Source organism: Rhinoderma darwinii, chromosome 5 (assembly GCF_050947455.1).
Source record: "Rhinoderma darwinii isolate aRhiDar2 chromosome 5, aRhiDar2.hap1, whole genome shotgun sequence".
Classification (NCBI taxonomy): domain Eukaryota; kingdom Metazoa; phylum Chordata; class Amphibia; order Anura; family Rhinodermatidae; genus Rhinoderma; species Rhinoderma darwinii.
Genome location: NC_134691.1, coordinates 224,196,725 through 224,217,500, shown reverse-complemented (window position 1 = coordinate 224,217,500; position 20,776 = coordinate 224,196,725). Strand labels below are relative to the sequence as shown.

The 20,776-nt window shown below is 41.2% G+C and overlaps 1 protein-coding gene across 2 annotated transcripts in view; it reads left to right on the top strand.

The window, feature by feature from the left end:
- Positions 1–15,042, top strand: part of TRANK1 (tetratricopeptide repeat and ankyrin repeat containing 1) — a 281,007-nt gene extending 265,965 nt beyond the window's left edge. For both annotated transcript variants that reach the window (XM_075826966.1, XM_075826965.1), the window contains 2 exons: positions 8,689–8,790; positions 13,571–15,042. In XM_075826966.1, coding sequence (XP_075683081.1) covers positions 8,689–8,790; positions 13,571–13,665 — 197 coding nt within the window. In that variant the 3' untranslated portion in view covers positions 13,666–15,042. The remainder of the gene's footprint in view (positions 1–8,688; positions 8,791–13,570) is intronic.
- The last annotated feature ends 5,734 nt before the right edge of the window (positions 15,043–20,776 follow it).

Sequence of the window (20,776 nt, the reverse complement as noted above, 5' to 3'; positions counted from 1 at the left end):
AACGTATCATATTTTTTACTGGGAGAATTAAAAAAAATCTTTGTAGGGGAAATGGGCAGAAAATAGCGATTCCGCCATTTTTTTGGGGGTTTCCTTTTTACGGCATTCATCGTGTTCATGTTGTTTTTTTTTGGACATATAAAAAAAATGGAATTACGTTTTTTTTTGTTTTTTTTAATGTCCCCTTAGGGGACTGATATACTGCAATACTAATGTATTCCAGTATATCGCTATACTGACAGTCTCCTATGAAGCCCGGAGGCAAGGCTTCATATGAATACAAAGATCACAGACCTGGGGGCCTTGATCAGGCCCCCCCAGGCTGCCATAACAACCATCAGCACCCCGCGATCGCGTTGCGATCACCCGTCTTTCTAACAGCTTAGATGCAGTGGTCGCCATTGATCGTGACATCTAAGGGGTTAAACGGGCACAGTCAAAGTGATCTTTGATTCCGCCCATTGCAGTGAGGTGTCAACTGCAACATACAGCCGACACGTGCGCTGCACGTGATTGATAGATCTGGTATAGAGGGATAGATCTGGGATAGAGGGATAGATCTGGGATAGAGGGATAGATCTGGGATAGAGGGATAGATCTGGGATAGAGGGATAGATCTGGGATAGAGGGATAGATCTGGGATAGAGGAATAGATCTGGGATAGAGGAATAGATCTGGGATAGAGGGATAGATCTGGGATAGAGGGATAGATCTGGGATAGAGGGATAGATCTGGGATAGAGGGATAGATCTGGGATAGAGGGATAGATCTGGGATAGAGGGATAGATCTGGGATAGAGGGATAGATCTGGGATAGATCTGGGACACAGGGATAGATATGGGATAGATAGATAGAAAGACAGATGAAGAGTTATAGAAAATGATTTTCAGTTCATGGAGAATGTGCAATTTACAAAATCATTCAGAGTAATGGCTTAAAACTGAATTCATAATGAAATCTAAGCAGGTTGTGCCTTAACCCCCTCCTGATGTCCGTCATATATATATATATATATATATATATATATATATATATATATATATATAGCAGAAGGCCGGGAGAGAAAATATGGAGCGGGCTCTCAAGCTGAGTCTGCAGTATTAAATACGCATGTCCGGCTGTATATTACATCCGGCACTCCACTGCAGTGAGCGGGATCATTGATTACTGTGATCGCTCTCGTTTAACCCCTTCGATGTCACGGTCAATACCAACCACGGCATTAAAGCTGTTTGAAAGAGGGCCGGCCCCCTCCAACAGTCCATCACCGCCGCCCCGGGGAGCGATCGTGGGGTGCCGATGGTTGTCTTGGCAGCCTTCATTAAACCCCCAGGTCTGCTTCTTTAATCCATAGGATAGGTCATCAATATCAGATCGGTGGGGGTCCAACTCCTGGCACCCCCACTGATCAGCTGATTGACAAGGCCGCAGCGTTTTCCTAGTTTACAGGTACAGCGCCTTGCACATCTATAACGGCTGTGCCTTGGATTGCAGTTCCCGTCCCATTCAAGCGTAGCAGATTGAGCTGCAATCCTAGACACAGCCTAGTTGTCTTTACTGTACGTTGAATGCCGTAAAAACAATACCCCAAAAAAATGGAGGAACCAGGTTTTTTTTCATAATTTCTTCCAATTTTCCTGTAAATTACATGGTACAATTAATGGTGCCGTAAAAAACTACAACTTGTCCAGCAAAAATCAGGCCCTCAGACGACTATATCGATGGAAAAATTGAAAAGCTATGTCTTTTGGAAGGTGGGGAGAAAAAACAAAAAAATGGCTGCAATGGGAATTGATCAATAACCTGAAATAACTCTGCATTCTTTAGATGCTGTAGTAAAAAATTTGACCCCGTTTTAGAGGTTCTAAATCTTTGTTCACACTAACTGCATTATCCTGACAGACCCCCATTGACTTCTTTGGGGTCCATCAGGGTTAACAGAATTTTTTACAACAAAAATAGTTCACTATGCTTGCCATCAAAAGTACTGAATAGTACTGGCCACATTATTGAGAACAAGTTTTATTATGTTTGCTTCTAATGTAAGCAGTTATTTTTAATAATACTTGAACTCCATTCATATGTTTCTCCGCCTGCGTTTACTTTTTTCCCATTCAATTCCTAAATTTTTGATTTCTTGATAATCATTAGGAGACACCATGGGTGTATGCTCCTGCAATTAGGAGGCAACACTAAATAGTATAGAGTCTTGGCTGCGTCCAGGCAGGCCATACCCTTTTCACAGACACTAATTCAGTTTTTAGCCTAGTGTCATAGGCAGACATGACTGGATTCTCGAGTCTGCTGTTACTTTTTATTTTGTTCACACTACTTTTTATTTTGTTCACACTACTGTTGTCTCCCGTTTAGGTCTCTTCCGTCTGAGAAAGAGATGACCAAAAATCCAAACGGAAACCATCGTTTCTGTTTGAATTACCATTTCAATTCTAATTCTTTTGTCTCAGTTGGATTACGTTTCCCTCCACTCGCTAGTTTTTGTTTTTTTAAGGAAGCTAAAGTGCTCAGACTGCACTTTAGCTTCCGTGAAAAGAACAGAAACCTAGCTCAAGAGACCTAAAAGGGAGACAACGGTAGTGTGAACTTAGCCTTATCTTCAGGGGGTTTTAGCCTGTTTACAGCCTATGTTAGCACCCTGCAGGTGACGGGAAACAGGGCAGTCCTCTGCTCTGTTTATTCTTCTCTTGCAGTCACCTACTTTCTACTGAGGAGGTGACCCTGCGTACCTGAAGAAGTCTGAGGGTAAGTATGTTCCCAACCCCCCCTTTATTTATTCTGCTGTCTAAGGAAGTGCTGTGAGTCTCTTCTCTTTTTTTTTATTTGGAAGTGATTCCTTCTCTAGGGGTTTAGTCCCTTTTTACTTACCTCTGGAGCTTTGTTTCTTATTGTTCGCGGGATGATCGCCGTTTTAGCCACTCGTCTTGCCCTCGTGCGGCCTGGCTTTCTAATTTAGCCCCCTGCTTGTGTCTGGCCTAGGCAGCGTTTGTTTGTTCAATTTTGACTCCACTCAAGTCTATCAGGTATTCATTTTCGGCCTATAGCCTTCCTCCTTGTGTCTGCTCTTTATTAGAGGAAGACCTTTTCGGGAGGCAGGGATGGGGCTTAGGTCTCCTGAATGGCTTTTCTCTACTGCAACTCATTTTCTGGTGCTATCCTCCTACTTTCTGCATCCGCAGGGGTACACAGCTCCAAGGGTCTGGCTTCCCCATTTTCTTCTCCAGACATTACAGTTTATATCTTTTCCCCTTTCTGTCATGTCTTCTCCTCGGGAGGATGTTACCAAGCAGCCTATACAGGTGGTCAAGGCTACTTTTGATGGCTGTGGCGGTTGTAATATAAAGTTTACTCGCGTCGAGCCTAGCCAATTTGGTCTGCAGTGCTTGCTAACCAGGCCCCCCAGATGGCTCATACCTGAGGATGTGGCACCCCCTGAATGGCCGATTTTCTTTTGCTAAGGCCCTAGGGGGTATCACAGTTCTAATCTTACTCGAATTCCATGTCAGAACAGGGAATCACAGTTGTCATCTGCTGTGCAGGTGTTTATACGTGCTGAAAGAGAAACTTTGCATGTAAGGGATAATCCCATCTCCCCTTCTCAGGAGGAAGCACCATTATAGTTCCAGCAGCGCCACCAGCTGGGTTTCCCAAACCCATTGTGAATTTGAGTAGTTAATAACCAAGGAGTGGAAACATCCGTACAGACGTCTTGTTGTTTCTATGTCCTTTTCAGGTGACTTTGGTCTCATTGTGGTCTGTGTCTCCTTCTGTGCATCCGCCTATTGCTAGGAATTCAAGGACCACGACTATTCTCCTGGATAAGGCAGCTTCCTTCAGTGATCCTCTGGACAAGAGGTCTGGTTTTCAAGCTAAATACGGTATGTTTTTCTGGCTGCGGGTTCCGCTCTGCATCTGGCTTTTGCATCCGCTTCGTTGAGCAAGGCCTGTTCAGTGTGGGGGAAGCAGGTGCATTATGGCAGCCTATCGGGAGCGCCGGAGCAGGAGTTAACTGAACTCATTTTTCAGGTTATCCGTGTTTCAAATATGTTTATGGCATCCCTTGAGGCATTTTATTGCCATCCGAAACCCCGTTTGGCTTCGATCTTGGGCAGCAGATCAAGCATCCAAGAAGGCTGTTTGGTAAATGTCAGGGGGAGATTATTTCTGAGGCTACAGGTGGTAAGAGCTCTCTTTTATCTCAGAACAACCTTCCCCCTTTTTATCAGGTAGCAATGTTTTTGGTCCTTTCCTAATGTCTCCTCGCGGAGACAATTTTCTTTTAGACCAGACAGGAGGACAAACCAGACTAATGACTTCAGATGGCCATCCTTTAAGCATATATCGGCTTGGCAGCCACATCCCAGGCCCCGGAAGCCCCATTTAACAAGACCCATTCAATATGAAGGAGTCTATGCACTCGTGACAGATGTCCGAGTGGGGGACAACTTTTTTCCTTTCAGGAGACATGGCTCGCTCATGTGGACGACGCCTGGGTTCGAGAGGTGGTGTCTACGGGCTACAAGATATTTTTTTATTTAACCCCTTAACGAGCAGTTGTTCCCGCTTAGTGGCGGATATATCCGTCGCTCTGATCGGGTGGGTACTGCCAGTGTACCCACGCGATCAGCAGCAGGAGCACGGCTGTTATACACAGCCCAGCTTCTGCCGGAATCGAAGCGCGCTCCGATTCCGGACGTTTAACCCAAAAGCGACAGCGGCATCTAATCTGTTTGACAGAGGGAGGAAGCTCCCTCTGTCACCCCATCGGCGCCCCGCGAAGAAATCGCGGGGTGCCGTTGGGTTTCCATGGCAGCTGGGGGCCTACCAAACGCCCCCAGTACTGCCTTTAGCATCTGCCTATTAGCCCATGCCATAGGCATGGCCTAATAGATTGCCTGTCAGTTTTACACTGCCAGGCAATAATGCTTTGGTATACCAAAGCATTATATAAGCGATCATAGTGAAGTCCCCTAGTGGGGCAAAAAAAAAATGTAAAACAGTTAAAGTTTTAAAAAAAAGATTGCAGTAAAAATAAAATAAAATCCAATCTTTTTCCCCAAAAAGTAGTTTTGTTTAGTAAAAGTGTAAAAAACAAAGTAACAAATACACATATATGGTATCAAAAGCGATCGTAATGATTCAAACAATAAAGTTAACACATTAATTAAACGGCCGGGTGAACGGCGTCGAACAAAACCGCAAAAAAGAATGGCAAAATTCCTTTTTTTCTCCCATTCCCACTTTAAAAAATAATTTAAAAGTTATTCAATAAGTCCCATGTACCCCAAAATACTACCAGTGAAAACTACACTTTGTCCCGCAAAAAACAAGCCCACATATGGCTACGTCGACGGGAAAAAGAAAAAGTTACGGCTCTTGAAATGCAGCGATGCAAAAACAAGTAATTTTTTTATTTAAAAGGGTTTTTGTTTTGCAAACGTGGGAAAACATAAAACCGTTACATATTTGGTATCCCCATAATCGTGCCGACCCATAGAATAAAGGTAACATGTTATTTATGCCGCACAGTGAACGCCTTAAATTTATAACCTGAAAAACAATGCTGGAATAGCCGTTTATTTTCAATTCTTTCCTAAAATAAAGTTAATAGAAGTTAATCAATATATTATATGCACCCAAAAATTATGCAATTGAAAAATACAACTCGTCCCGCAAAAAACAAGCCCTTATACGGCTATGTCGACGGAATAAAAAAAATGTTACGACTCTTAGAATGCAACAGTGAAAAAACAAAAAAAATCCTTGGTCACTAACGCATAAAATGGCCTGGTCATTAAGGGGTTAAGCTTCATCCTGGAATTTTCTTTTTCTCTTCTCCTGCTAGCCCTCTGGTTTAAAGGAACAGTGTCATCACAAATTATTTTTTTATATGTTAAAGATGTTAGTGCTTTATTAAAAACGTTTATATTTATTTGTGTGTTTGTGTTTTACTTTTTCTTATTTTTACACTTTTTCTTCCCTATGGGGGCTGCCATTTTTTGTTCCATTTCTGTATGTGTCGATTAACGACACATACAGACATGGAATACGGCAGCCACAGTCCCATAGGGACTGCGAACGGGTCCCGTCCCATTCACTTCTGTGTACGGCGTCTGTGTGGGAACTGCGCATGCGCCGCTCCCACACAGTCCAATTTGAAATTGGCGCCGTCTGGCGCCATTTTCCTGTGGACCGGAAGTCGCGGCCGGACAGTAATATTACTACTTCCGGTCGCGGCTTCCGGACTTGTGCACTTGGACCAGCGGCAGCAGACGGAGCGGACGGGCCGGAGGGAGCCGCGGCGGCAGGAGCAGGTAAGAGATTTCAATGTATGTTCGTGTTTGTGTGTGTTTACTACTGTATGTAAACCTACTACACTGTGTGTTAGCTAAAAAAAAATGGCGACACAGTGTAGGAGGTTACACCGTTCAAACCCCTCGTTTATCCCGGCACTAGCCAGGATAAAGGAGGGGGGGATGCTGAGAGCTCACTAGAGCGAGGGCTTTTTACCCAATTTTGCAATGCTGCAATTTTGGGAATAGCTCCATCTAGTGACCAGAAATGGGAAATATTATAAATTAGAAATTTGAACAATGTTTAATCACCCACACACTAAATGTTTAATTAAAAAAAACAAAACATGTTTTTCTGGCATCACATTCCCTTTAAGCTTTTGCTTTTTCCATGGCCGTTTGTTCCCTTCTGTGGAAAGTTATTGTCCAAGTTCCTCAGCTGGACCGATTTCAAGGGTTCTACTTAAATCTTTTTACAGTTCCCAAGAAGGGCTGGTCTCGTCACCCAATTCTGGACTTGAGTATGCTGAACCGCTTCGTTCATGTTCGACAGTTTTGCATGGAATCCTTAAGGTCGGTCATCGCATCGTTGGAACAGGGAGATTTCCTCTCTTCCATCTACACTCGCAATGCATACCTCCATAGCCCCATCGCAAAGACCCACCAACGTTTCCTTAGTTCCGTGATGGGTTCTTTAAATTTCCAATTTGTTGCTCGCTTTTGGGCTCGCCTACGTCTCCTTGAGTTATCACCAAGGTCCTGACGACTCATGGCGCTTGTTTGCGCCACGGGAGTTGCTTTCATCTCTTACCTGGATGACCTCTTGGTTGTTATTCCCGAAGCGCCACGCAAGGGCTTGGCAGCATTCAATGCCACAATTGCATATTGGATTCAGTCTGTGATTTGGAAATCTATCGTTCCAAGGTTAAAGTTCCTGCTCTTCGGGTTACTGCCCGTTCTACAAGGGCTGTTGGTGCCTCCTGGCCCGTCAGGCATCAAGCTTTATTTGCTCAGATCTGCAAGACTTCTACCTTGGCTTCTGTGCACATTTTCACTAAGTTTTTTTTACCCATTTCATTCTTTGGCCTCTGCTGATGCCAGTCTGGGTCAAAACGTATTGCAGGCAGCTGTGTGTTAGGCGAGTTTCATGGCTGTACTTTTAATTTTTTTTCCCCACCCTCCTCGACTGCTTTAGGACTTCGCATTGTTCTGCGGCCCCCAATGATTAACGAGAAAGCAAACTGTATGTACTCCCAGTAAAATCTGTTTCTAGTTGAATTTGATGACACATATTCCAACCTCTTATTTGTACTTCTCTTTGGTTTTCTCTCTAGACTGTGGAAATGTTCTTTTTTCTTACTACTTGTGTACAAACTGAATTAGCCAGTGTCTGTGGGAAGGTTATGGCCTGCCTGGGCGGAGCCAAGACTCTTTCCTACCTACTACCTAGTGCTACCTGTTAAATGCAGCAGCATATATCCATGGTGCTTTGTACACGATAAATTCAAAGAGAAATAGGTTTTACGTTGAATTACAAAATCTTGTTTTCTGCTTAACTATGCCTTTGCTGTAATACAGATGAAATGGCACTGTATGACTGTAAGCTGAGCCTCAATCTACCTTCATGCTCTTTCTTTAGTTGTAAAATAAAACCCAGGCCACACTCATAACCACCCTAAAACAGCCAATAACAGAGAAGCATAAACATACAGCAAAAAGTCATAAAGCCAAATCCTACATGAAAATAGTTACAGCCATCAGCAAGTGAAATACTAATGTACAGGCAGAACATATCACACATATAACAATCTCATATCGTAACATGCAACAATGTCAGAAAGGGAAGATCCCTGAGCAGAACTCTAATCCATAGTCATCCAAATGTCATTGTATACCGTTAGGTGTTACTGGCAAACAGGATCACCCTATAGCGTAGTTAACAAAAATAACAGAGGACAAGATAGCAGGATAGGGGAGTGTGACCTGAAGAAAAAGAAGAGCGAAAAAAACACAGTGGCGGGAGGTAAAAGAATGTATAATGAAAAACAATAGCAAACTTTTGATAGTCCAGCATTCATGAGATGAACGTTATGCTGGCCATCCCAATATGGGTTAATTCTAACCATTCAAGTGCTTTTTTTTTTCCATATTTCACAAGACACAGGACTATCCATACCTTGCCTGATCAGTAATTTTTAGCAAGCTCTGACGTTTCTAGGTCCAGGAATCTGGAGACTGTATTTACTTTGCCAGTTTAATTAAGCATGGGAACAAAAATAATACTAACCCTTCTCAAACACGTATACAGTCCATAAGATATAAGGTAATGTTAATGTGTGCAAGTTGCTTAATTTGTTAATGTTGCATTACTATCCTGCAGCTGAATACTTATTGAGAAGATCAGTGAATGACTTGACAGGCAGTATTTCAGAAAGCCTCAAGTTACTGGAGAAGTCTGAGCAACCAGCCACAAGAACAGAAGGTACGTGTACTGCCTTAGTTGTATTACCATATATGTACACTACAGATGTAGCAATCTTTTCCTGCAGCAATCTGCTGCCTTTATAGTATATATTTACACCATATATATGTACACTACAGATGTAGCAATCTTTTCCTGCAGCAATCTGCTGCCTTTATAGTATATATTTACACCATATATATGTACACTACAGATGTAGCAATCCTTTCCTAGCCACTTGTGTTAAATACACTGTAGCAAGAAACTTTAACGCATTAGTGACCGTCCATAGGTGTTTTTACAGCTTTCACTAACGGGCTTTATTCGGATGCAATTGGCCTTTTACGGCGCTACATCAGAATAAAGCAGTGCCGTCGGGAGAAGGAAAAGCTCCCTGCTTGGTGATTGGGAACCGTTGTGTGCAGTCCCCAAACACGTGCTCGTCAGTATTCAACGAACACCGGCAATCACCGTTATAACACTGTAAAAAGTTCAAATACGTTTTTTTATCTCCTCTCGCCATGAATGTTTGGTGAGAGGAGATAAAAAAAGCTTGATATTAGGCCCCCGACTCCCTTCAGAAAAACAAAAAAAATGGCACGCACACGCGCAGTAAATGCACAACACAATCTGCCTGTGCATGGTAACGATCAGTGTGTTTTTTATTTATTTATGAGGGCAGGGACCGCCACCTTAAGCCCCCTTGGCTGCCCACAGGATATTTGCATTAGTGGGAATAATTTTGGAAACTCATGGTGCCATTCCTACAGAAAGGGTACTATGTGTACACAGACAGTTATTATACTAGCGTCTCCCTGTATAAATCCCTCCATGCTGCTAGTACAGGGGCCTGTGGGACAGTACGAAAAAATAGAGCCAGTTTCCCGCAACAACTGGTGTCCAGGCGATTAGAAAGGGGTGCGTCACTCTCATTGTCAATCGTAAGACTAGGGCCTGGTATGAAAAGGTAGCGATCTACCTCATACATACTTATAATAGCTATGTGCTGTACAAGACCCATGGAACGCTCTGTTTCCTACAATATCAGGAAAGAATTATTGGGCACCTCTTGTTTGACTCCCCTGCACCTGGAGAATCCTTTGAGTCAGAGGATGTCAGCGCCGCTGCCTTTACCCTGTCCCTGCCATTGAGAACAAAAGATACCCCCAAAGAGATGACGGGTTTACAGTAAACATGGAAGGAGGAGGGATACCCGGTTTTACTTCCCCCATGTGCCCTTAAAACCAGGCCAGTGCAACTTCCCCTGTTTTGAGACATATCACACCGTTTGTAATTTAAAATTTTATATAACATTTAGGGAACACCAAAAAGGGTGGAGTGGGGGGATTCAGTTTAGGGAGTAAATTTCATTTATTCATATTTTTTGTTTCATTTATGGGCTTTCCAAGTAGTAAAGTGTATTTTTTTAGACTGTAAAACTCATTTTTCCCCTTATTGTTTTGGACAATTATTTCCAGGACTTGATCACTCACAAATTCATTTCTATTACATAAGTTTTCGACAATTAAATCCTGGACATGATCACTCACAAATTAATACAGTTTATTGTGCAGGAGCTCACATCCGTCTATTCGGAACATGGACCCCCACAAGTGTTCTTGAAATAAATGCAATGCCCACATTTATATTTTATTAGTAGATAAATCCAACACGTGCGGCCTATGCCACCCCTGTATTAGTGGAAGTCATGCATTTTAGCAATGATTACAAGAATAAACTGAGGGCCTGGAATTTATTCAATTGTGCCCTGACAGCCAAAGTGTACTCCCTCGATTTCAGGCCATCTGTAGGTCAAGTAAGCAGATAAGGGCCAGTTTGGGGTATTTATGAACACCGAATTACCAGCACAATAAAATTTGGGTGCGTTATCTTTGCTTTGTACAAAAAATTGTCATGAAAGTGACATATTTGAGCAAAAAAATGCTAATTTACATTTTTCACACGTGTTTTGCAGTAATAATGGGGTCTAAATACATACTGCATCTCTAATTGAATGCCTTAATGGGTGTAGTTTTCAAAACGGGATCACTTCTGGGGGGTTTATATCCATCTGACTGCTGAATGCCTCTACAAGTGTGGAATGGGGTCTTGAATTCATTTATTTGTGCCCTGAAAGCCAAAGGGTTCTACCTCTCTTTTTGTCCCAGACGCACGTCTAGTAAGCAGATTGAGGCCATAATGGGGATATTTCTGAACACGGGAGAAACAGGGTGATACATTTTAGGGCGTAATTCATCATTTTTATGTGCGCTATGCAAAAAACTTGTCTTTAAAATAACACGTGTGTACAAAATTTACATTTAATTTGTTTCTTTTGATTTGCGTTAATTCCTGCAAAAGATTATGGGGTCAAAATACTCACTATTACCCTCAATGAATACCTTATTGTCTCTAGTGTGCAGTGGGGCCTAAAACATTTTCAAGCAAAATATGTGCTCCCTTCCTCTTGGGCCCTACCGTCTGTCCAGGCAGCGCATTATGGCCACAATGGGGGTATTTTTGAACACAGGAGAAACAGAGTGATAGATTTTGTGGTGTGTCTCTTCATTCTCCTGTTTGCTTTACAAAGAAATATTTCTTTTGAATTTTGTTTTGTGAAAAAATTAACATTAAATTTTTTTAACCGGATTTGCATGAATTCTTACAAAAAATTGTGGGGTCACAATACTTACAATACCCCTTAATAAATACCTTTAAGCCTCATGCACACGAACGTGCTTTTGCGGCCGAAATTCCCCCCGAAAATCCACGGGAGAATTGTGGCCCCATTCATTCCTATGGGGCCATGCACACGACCGTGGTTTTCACGGTCTGTGCATGGCCCAGGAGCCCGCACCGCAGAAAGAACGGGCATGTCTTATTACAGCCGTGTTCTGCGGTCCGGGCTCATTGAAAATAATGGCCGCGGCCTTGTGCATGGCCCGCTATTTGCGGGCGGCTCGCGGCTGTCACTCTGTGGCCGGCCGACCCGAAAATCACGGCCGTGCACATGGCTACGGTCGTGTGCATGAGTCCTAAGGGGTGTCGTTTTAAGAATGGTATCATTTATGGGGGTTTCCATCATTCTGACACCTATCAGCCTCTGAAAACTTGGCGTAGTGCAGGAAAACAAAATGTACTTCGAAATGTATAAAATTATTATTCAGTTATTGAATGTCATAAGTTGCGCAAATTATTTTTTTTCAAAAGGGCTTCCAAAATATAGTAAAATAATGAAAACGCCTTTTCACGGCAGCCTAGACTGAGTCCTGCAAAGGTGTCTCACGTGCAGGCTGGAGCGGGTGCTCAGCTGTCTGATCACAACCGGGCTCCTGCTATAACGATCAAAGTTTTTAGCTTGTTTATAGAGAGAGGGTGCTCCCTCTGTCACCCATCGGCTTCCCGCAAATGCAATTGCGGGCCTCCGATCGGGTGACATGGCAGCCGTGGGCCTGATAAAGGCCCCCAGGCCTGCCCTGGCTAAATACCTATTAGGATGTGCCAGAGGCATGGCCTAATAGATTTCCTGTCAGTTTTACACTGAAAGGCAATAATGCTTTGGTATACTAAGTATAACAATGAAATACAGCAGCGATCAAAAGATCGCATAGTGAAGTCCCCTAGTGGGACTAGAAAAATAATTAATGTGAAATAAAAATCATTAATAAAGATTACAGTAAAAAACAAAATTAAATTTTTCTCGAAAAAAGTGGTTTTATTTAGTAAAAGTGTAAAAAATAAATAAAAGTACACATATATGGTATCGCAGCGACCGTAATGACCAAAACAATAAAGTCAACATGTAATTTAAACCGCATGGTGAACGCTGTAAAAAAAAATGGAAAAAAACAACTGCGAAATTGCATTTTTTTTCCATTGCCCCAAAAAAGTCATAATAAAAGTTAATCAATAAGTCCCATGTACCCCAAAACAGTACCATTCAAAACTACGCCTCATCCCGCAAAAAACAGTCCCCCATATCACTACATTGACGGAAAAATGTAAAAAATTATGGCTCTTGGAAAGCGATTATGTAAAAACTAATAATATTATTTCAAAAGAGTTTTTATTGTGCAAAAGTCGTAAAACATAAAAAAACTATACATATGTTGTATCGCCGTAATCGTACCAACCCATAGAATAAAGGTAACATGTTATTTACGCTGCACAGTAAATGGCATGAATTTTAAATTTATAGAACAAGGGTGGAATTTTCGTTTTTTGCTATTTCCCCACCGAAAAAAAAGTTAATAAAAGTTAATAAAAAAATATGTACCCCAAAATGGTGCCATTAAAAAGTACTAATCCCGCAAAAAGAAAGTCCTCATATAGCTATGGTATGTAGACGGAGAAATAAAAAAGTTATAGCTCTTTAAATGCGACTATAGAAAAACGAAAAAAATAGCTTGGTCATTAGGGCCTAAAATAGGCTGGTCACTAAGGGGTTACATACTGTACAACTTTTTTTTTTATGTACATATGTGACATATTGCAGTTCAAAATAGGGAAAAATGTAAATAGGCAGACTTTTATTTTATGTACAGTAGATTGGGTGTTAGTACTTTACTATTTTCTTTGTTGTACTTGGGGTGCTAGACAATATTTTAGTATGTGTCTGTGTATATGTGTAACTTATTATATCTTTAGATTTATAACAAGGTTCAGATTTTTACATTTACTTTAAGTGTGTCAAATCTTGCAACGATTCTCTATTTAGTGATTAGTTCATATCAGTCATCATTTAGGACTATAATATTAGTAAACTATATTTAAAGATATTTTATTGTCCTTTGATTCTCAGGATGTCAAGAGGACTATGAAATGGACTATGGAGATTTTGAAGAACTTTGCCCAAGGAGGTCAAAACGGGGCAAAAGAAAAACTAAGAGACACTGAGACATCAAAAAGACAAACTGCAAACAGTTAATTGTGGGGTTTTTTTTGTTCTGGTTTTAGCTTGCCAATATGTCTTTTTGTATAATATGGGCACAATTTTAACACGTGTATCTCGGTTTTCCTTTAAGGGTGCACGTTTTTTTGCTTTGTATTATGCATTTATCTTTGATCGCTTAGTTCACGTGCTTGAAAAATAACAATGTAAGGTTTTTTGTTTTGTTTTTAACACTATGAAGGTAGAAACATGACAACTTTCTGTTTAATATGTTGTCTGATAGGAAGAAAGGGAGATAATCTAAAATAAGATTTCATATGTACAATTTAATATAAGCATTTTATAGATTTTCTTCACTTGCCTCTTTTACCACTGTTAACTTCTAATTTGTAGTTATCTACTTGGTTTGCTTTAGTCTGATTTACGTTATCATTTATAACTAGAAATGTATTGAATTTCTTCATTTATATTTACTTTAACAATAGATTTTACATTGGTTTTTTTTTACATTGATTTTACTCCACTCTCACTTATTTTTGCTTTTTTACTGTATTTTCAGCACTTTACAATGTATGGCCTGTTAGTACACTTGTCCATTGTTTTGTAATATGTCTGATGTTAAAATGTTCTTCCTTTACAGCAATGTTAAATTAAGTTTTGAAAATATAAATGGTAATAGTATGTGTAGCAGATTATTAATAGTAAAATCATAGATTTGATTATTCTTCGTTTACAAAATGTACTTGTTTCATGCTAGATATTAAGTTGTACTTTTTTCGAGATTTCATAAGGTGAACAAAACTCAAAAAAATCATATCAGGATTTGGTTAAATTACCTGAATAGCGCGATCTCCCTGATTCCAGCGCTGTTTTTTTTTTTTCCTCCTGCCCATGTCACTATGCCATGTCAAAAAGTTTTTTGAAACCTTAGTTACACGTTAAACTTTTTTTTCATGTGTGTTCTGTATATAGACTCACTAATGAACATTAGCACAACCAGTGGTAAAACGTTGCGCTAGTGAAATAATTTCATTTGTGCTTTAGCGTACAGGAAATTAATTTGTTTTTCAAATAATGTTTCTTTTCATATCAATATTCATAGATTTCAGTTATTGGAATTATATGCAAGAAATATGTGAAACCAATAACTGTTCTGTTAAACATTTTTTAAGTTAGCATTAAATTTAATTACCAAGCGTACAATAGAATTGCAACAAGACAAACAAAAATTTGTTGAACTAGTTTTAATTCAGTTTTAAGTGTAATTAAAAGCTATTTCTGTATGTTGACAGCATTGATACAATACAGTAAGATAATTAAAAAGAGGTTTGATTGTGTCTTATACATGTTGTATTACATTTTTTGTAAGATCCTTTTTTATATATACCATTGAGTATGTTATTTTATACAATTTTATAATACAAATGTTTCTGTTTTGAAAGGTTTCTCTGGTTGTGAGTTATTTCTTTTCACAAATTAAGTGTGGTCATTTGACATTGGGAGACATTCCAAAAATACTATATACGCAGCATTTCTCTGACTAGTATAAAATATCTATACCATCCTGGTTGTAGATTCTATTGAAAGTATAACAAATGTTTAGAACAACCTGCAACATAAGAATATTGTAGCAGAGTCTAGTATTATATTTACATACAGCATAAATTTAAAACTGTACACTGACAATAAAATTCCAGCATCCAAATGCCAAATCAGCTGATGTTTTAAACTGACAGAACATTAACCCCTTTCGTGTTCCACGTAAAGTGGCTAATGGCATGATCCTTATATATTAAATATACACATTCATACTGTACAGAATATATGTTACCCCAAACATACAATACAACTCGCAACCAATTTTTGACCAGTTCTACCACAGCCCCATCTGCTTCTGCACCTTCAATAAAAAATGTCTGTACGGGGCGTGGCCTGGACATGGCGCTGACTAGACGTGCTGCTTGAGAGCTCCGTGCCTGCACAGCCCTAACCCTTACATTAGCACCTTCACTGATACTGCATTGCTTACCTGATGGTCAGGAATTCTAAGGCCACCACTGGGACATCTTATTTTACAAGGCAGATGTCATCCGCCGGCTCTATACAGCGTTTCCTCACAGACGCTGCTGCTTGAGCGTTTCCTAAGATGGCGCCGACGGAGGGGAGACACGATGGTGCTGAAACTCCGTCTGCAACGGGAGCTTCGTCTGTCATCAGCCGCTGAAACAGGTACCTGATGTACCCTTCCCTCTACCTCTTGCCCCCATGTCAATCCCCGCTGGCTGGGGACGTGACAACTTCCGCGGCTCCTAACATGGCGCCTCATGCTCCGGATCGCTCCAGATGTGGCGCCTGTCATAGCGTCTTGAACTCTCCTTCATAATCCCCTAGTACATCGAGGCCTGCGGTGCTACCTCCCCTCCAGAGATCAGGTCTTACAATAGCCTCATCATATCTCCAGAGGCTCTGTTATTGGGGATGATTTACAGGTCTTGAGACAACAGTTATCAGCCATGCCTACTAAACAGGACATGGAGCAGTATATTAACCGTTTGGAGACCACTTACAAATCTGAGATTCAATCTCTCACCACTAATCTTTCTCATTTGATCAAGTGCAGCGCATGGAAGGGGATATTTCAGCTGTCTCAGTGCAACAAGTTTCGCATGCGGACTGTTTGGACCAATACTCATCAGATTCATATGCTCTTTAATTTGGCAGAGGATCATGAAAACAGGAACCGCCGCAACAATATTTGGCTTCAGGGCATACGTGAGGACATATCTTCTGTTCAACTCTTACCCACTTTACAGAAGTTGTTTAATTCCTTACTGGATCGTCCTGCTGATGATCCTCTAGAACTGGATAGAGCTCACAGAACTCTTGGTCCTCGGAATCCGGACCCTGAGAGGCCTAGAGGTGTACTTTGCCGTGATCATTATTTTTTTCTATCAAAGAACAGACTATAAGGAAGGCTCGTGATAAAGGTGACCAGTTATTGAACGGCATTAAGATACTACTGTCTGACTTTTCTAGGATGACTTAGGACAAACCTTAACCCTTGTTAGATATGCTGAGAGAACTTGAGATCTCTTACTCTTGGGGTCACCCCTTTCAGCTACAAGTGCACAGAGATGGTAGGTTGTTGGCTGTTAGAAACCCTGGGGATGTCCCTGACTTCTGCACTGCCCTCAATCTACCTCGTGTCTCTATTCCTGACTGGCCGTATGTTCCTCCTCCACCTCAACGTCCCGTTCTCCTGCTCCCATGGGTCGTCGTAGAGGTCATAATGCAGATCTGGTGTGATTCTTTCCTGTGTCTGCTCTTCTGCCTGCCGATGGAACTTTCTATTTTGCTTAATTCGCTTGATGATGTCGTCTGAAGAGTTCCTCTGTGGAGATATTCATGTATCTCTCGTTCCTATGTTGTGTCTTGGAATACTGATGTCCTAGAGGGTTTGCAATTTTGCCTACCGAAACCTATTGTTTACGGACTTTAGTAGCGGTTATACTGTGAATGTTTATTTCATGGTCAATGTGTGTGTATTCTTACATTTATGCTGTTACAGGGTATCTTTGGGATGGTTCAGTTTCTTCTTTTTCTTGTTCTTGACCAATTTATTTTCTTTTTCTTTATTTGATGCAGATATATTTCCTAATATTGATGGGGTTGGGGTGGTGCGGGGGCGCTGGCTTGGCCCTGTCCTGACACTTATCCTCTTAGGGAATCACTGGTTACCATCCAGTGTCTATTAGTTTTGTTTCTCCTTGATTAGTCTTAAGGAGTGGGTGATAGTTCTCACCCGATTTGTTTGTTTGTCTTAGTTTGTTGCATAATTCTTCCCTTCCTAGTTTGTCTTGTCTTTTCTTACGTCCTCGCTGCTTTTTATCCTCTCGTTTGGCCTGATTGTTTTAACAATTGCAGGGGAGATGGCACATTTTAAATGATGTACCTTTAATGTTAGAGGACTTAATGTCCCTGAAAAACGCTCACAGGCACTCTATAATGTGCATAAAGAACGGGTACGTCTCTTGTTTCTACAAGAGACTCATCACCAAGTTCACTAATCGACATTACCCTGTTTGGTTTCACAGTGCCAATACGGGCTCCAAGTCAAAGGGTGCTAGTATCTGTATTCATAAATCCTTTTCTCATAAAATATTAGAAGTATTAACTGATTCGGAGGGTCGGTATGTATTTCTAAAAATTTCCATTAGAAATAAGATTTTCACTCTTGCCAATTTCTATCTTTCCAATCTAGGTCAGGCTCGTGTGTGCCGACTGTTTCTGAGAAGGCTGGAGGAATTTATGGAAGGTTTTTTGATTGTGGGAGGTGAATTTAATTTGACCTTTTGATTCCAGACTTGATACCTCCTCAGGCAGGAATGCTGTTCCTAAATCACAATTGGCGGCCTTGAAGACTACGATGCATTCTATGCAATTAATTGACGTGTGGAGAATTCTTCACCCTAAGGTAACAGAATATATATATTTCTCTCATTTACATAACATGTACAGCCGATTGGACGCTTTTCTCATCACCCACCACTTGCTTACCTGGCACCCTACTTCTGAGGTGGGGCCCATGCTTTGGTCGGATCATGCTCCGGTCTTTATGGCATTAACATTTCCCAATTCAATGCCCAACTTCCAATCTTGGAAGATCAATGATAATCTCTTGTGTGACACTTTGTGCGGATCGGCTCTAAAAGAGACACTTAATACATTTTTTGCCGTCCATATTCATGACTCTACCCCCTTACTGCTACAGTGGGAGGCTCTGAAATGTATGGTTAGAGGTGTCCTTATACAACATGGGGCTAGAGGGAAAAGGGGGTGGATATTGCCCGTCTGCTCACGCAGATACGAGATTTAGAATCTAGACATAAAAACATTCCATCTTCACAGGTTTTTTCGGAGGTTACAACGACCAGAGAATCATTGTGTTCTCTGCTTCATCAATTACATGCCAGATTCAGGGATCGGATGCGCAAACGCTCATACGAATTTGCAGACAAATGTGGTAAATCTTTGGCGTGGATTCTACATCCCCGCACACAAGCGTCTTATATTCCTAAAATTACATCTTCCGCTGGTGTTCATATTCACGACCCGGTAGGCATCACTGAACGCTTCAGACCATATTATTCTGCTTTATATAATCTTAACCCCTTCCCGCAATTTCACGTACAGTTACGTGATGGAAGCTGGTGTTGTCCCGCAATTCCACGTAACTGTACGTGAAACAGATGGCGCTGGCTCAGGAGCTGAGCCAGCGACATCACCGCCGGGTGTCCGCTGTATGTTACAGCTGGCACCCTGAGGTATCGGCCAGGACCGGAGCTAGCCTCCGATCCGACAGATTAACCCCTCACATGCTGCGTTCAATAAAGATCGCAGCATCTGAGGAGTTTATAGCCTTCGGCACCCCAGCAACGTGATCGCTGGGTTGCCGGTGGCTGCAAAGGCGATCAGAGGGCTAATACTTACCTCCCGGTCTGCTAGTAAAAGAATCCTCCTATGCCCCGTCGTCGGTGGGGCCCAGGAGGCTTCCAGTACCATCGGCAAGATGACGCTGGCTCAGCTTCCGGCTCAGAAGCTGAGCCGGCGTCATCAGCCGTGGGTGTCCGCTGTATGTTACAGCGGACACCCCAATCTATCGGCAGGAACCGGAGCTAGCTCCGATTCCTGCCATTAACCCCTTCAATGCAGCGATTCAATGCAATCGCTTCATCAAAGTGGTTTGTATGAAATCGGCAGCCTGCCATGCGATGGCAAGGCTGGCGACTGTTACTATGGCAACAGGATGCCTAACAATGGCTTCCTATCTTCCATTACCGAAGCCGATTAGGTAGTGCAATGTATTAGAACATCAAACAAACAGTTGGACCTTCAAGTCCCCTAGTGGGACTAAAGAAAAGTGTAAAAAACATTTAATAAAAGTTGTAAAAAATACAATAAAAGTTTCAAATAATAACAAAACACAATCGCCCTTTTTCCCTTATCAAGTCATTTATTATTGAAAAAAATAATAAAGCCATACATATTTGGTATCGCTGCGACCGTAACGACCTGAACCATAAAAATATTATGTTATTTATTCCGCACAGTGAACGCCGTAAAAAAAAAACTAAAAAATACTGACATAATTGCTATTTTTTGGTCACTTTGTCTTCCAAAAATTGAAATAAAAAGTGATCAAAAAGTCGCATGTACCCAAAAATGGTACCTAGAAAAACTATAACTCGTCTCGCTAAAAACAAGCCCTCATACAGCTCCGTCGACAAAAAAATTAAAACCGTTATGGCTCTCACAACTTGGCGACAGAAAAAATCCATTCTCTTTACAAAAGTTATTTTATTGTTAAAAAGTTGTAAAACATAAAAAAAGTTCTATAAATTAGGTATCACAGGAATCGGACTGACCCGCAGAATAAAGGTAACATGTAATTTATAACGCGTGGTGAACGCTGTATAAAAAGAATTTTAAAAAATATGCCAGAATTGCTGTTTTTTGGTCACCTTGCCTCCCCAAAAAAAAAGGATAACAAGTGATCAAAAAGTCGCATGTACCCCAAAATGGTACCAATAAAAACTACAGCTCGTCCCGCAAAAAAAACAGCTCTCATACCACTACGTCTATGAAAAAATAAAATTAGTTAAGGCTCCAATAAGCCAGGAAATAAAAAAAAAATGCAGTTGTGCCGGCCCGAGGGGAACATTTCTTCTGTTTCAAGTGGCGAATTATCAAGGCCCCTAAAATTAGGGAACCAGGAAGGGTAGTGCCCAAACATATCTGCTGGAAGTGAGGGCGCCCGTATTATACCAGGACAACACTTCCCAGCAAAATTCCTCAAACTGCAAAGATCCCGAGTGTGGACCAAAAGGGGAATAAGTAAAGACCATTTATTAGTGCGACACTGGCCTGTGCTGAAAGGATTGTGTCACACACATCTATGGATTATTTAATTGTTTTTTTTTACCCCATTATTATACCACCTGACTATGCCCCTTATATGCTCCGTCCGGCTTACATGTACCCCCACATTATAAACGGAAACACCAGCAAGACTCCAAACAAAACTACTACAAGCAAAATCCACGCTCCAAAAGCCAA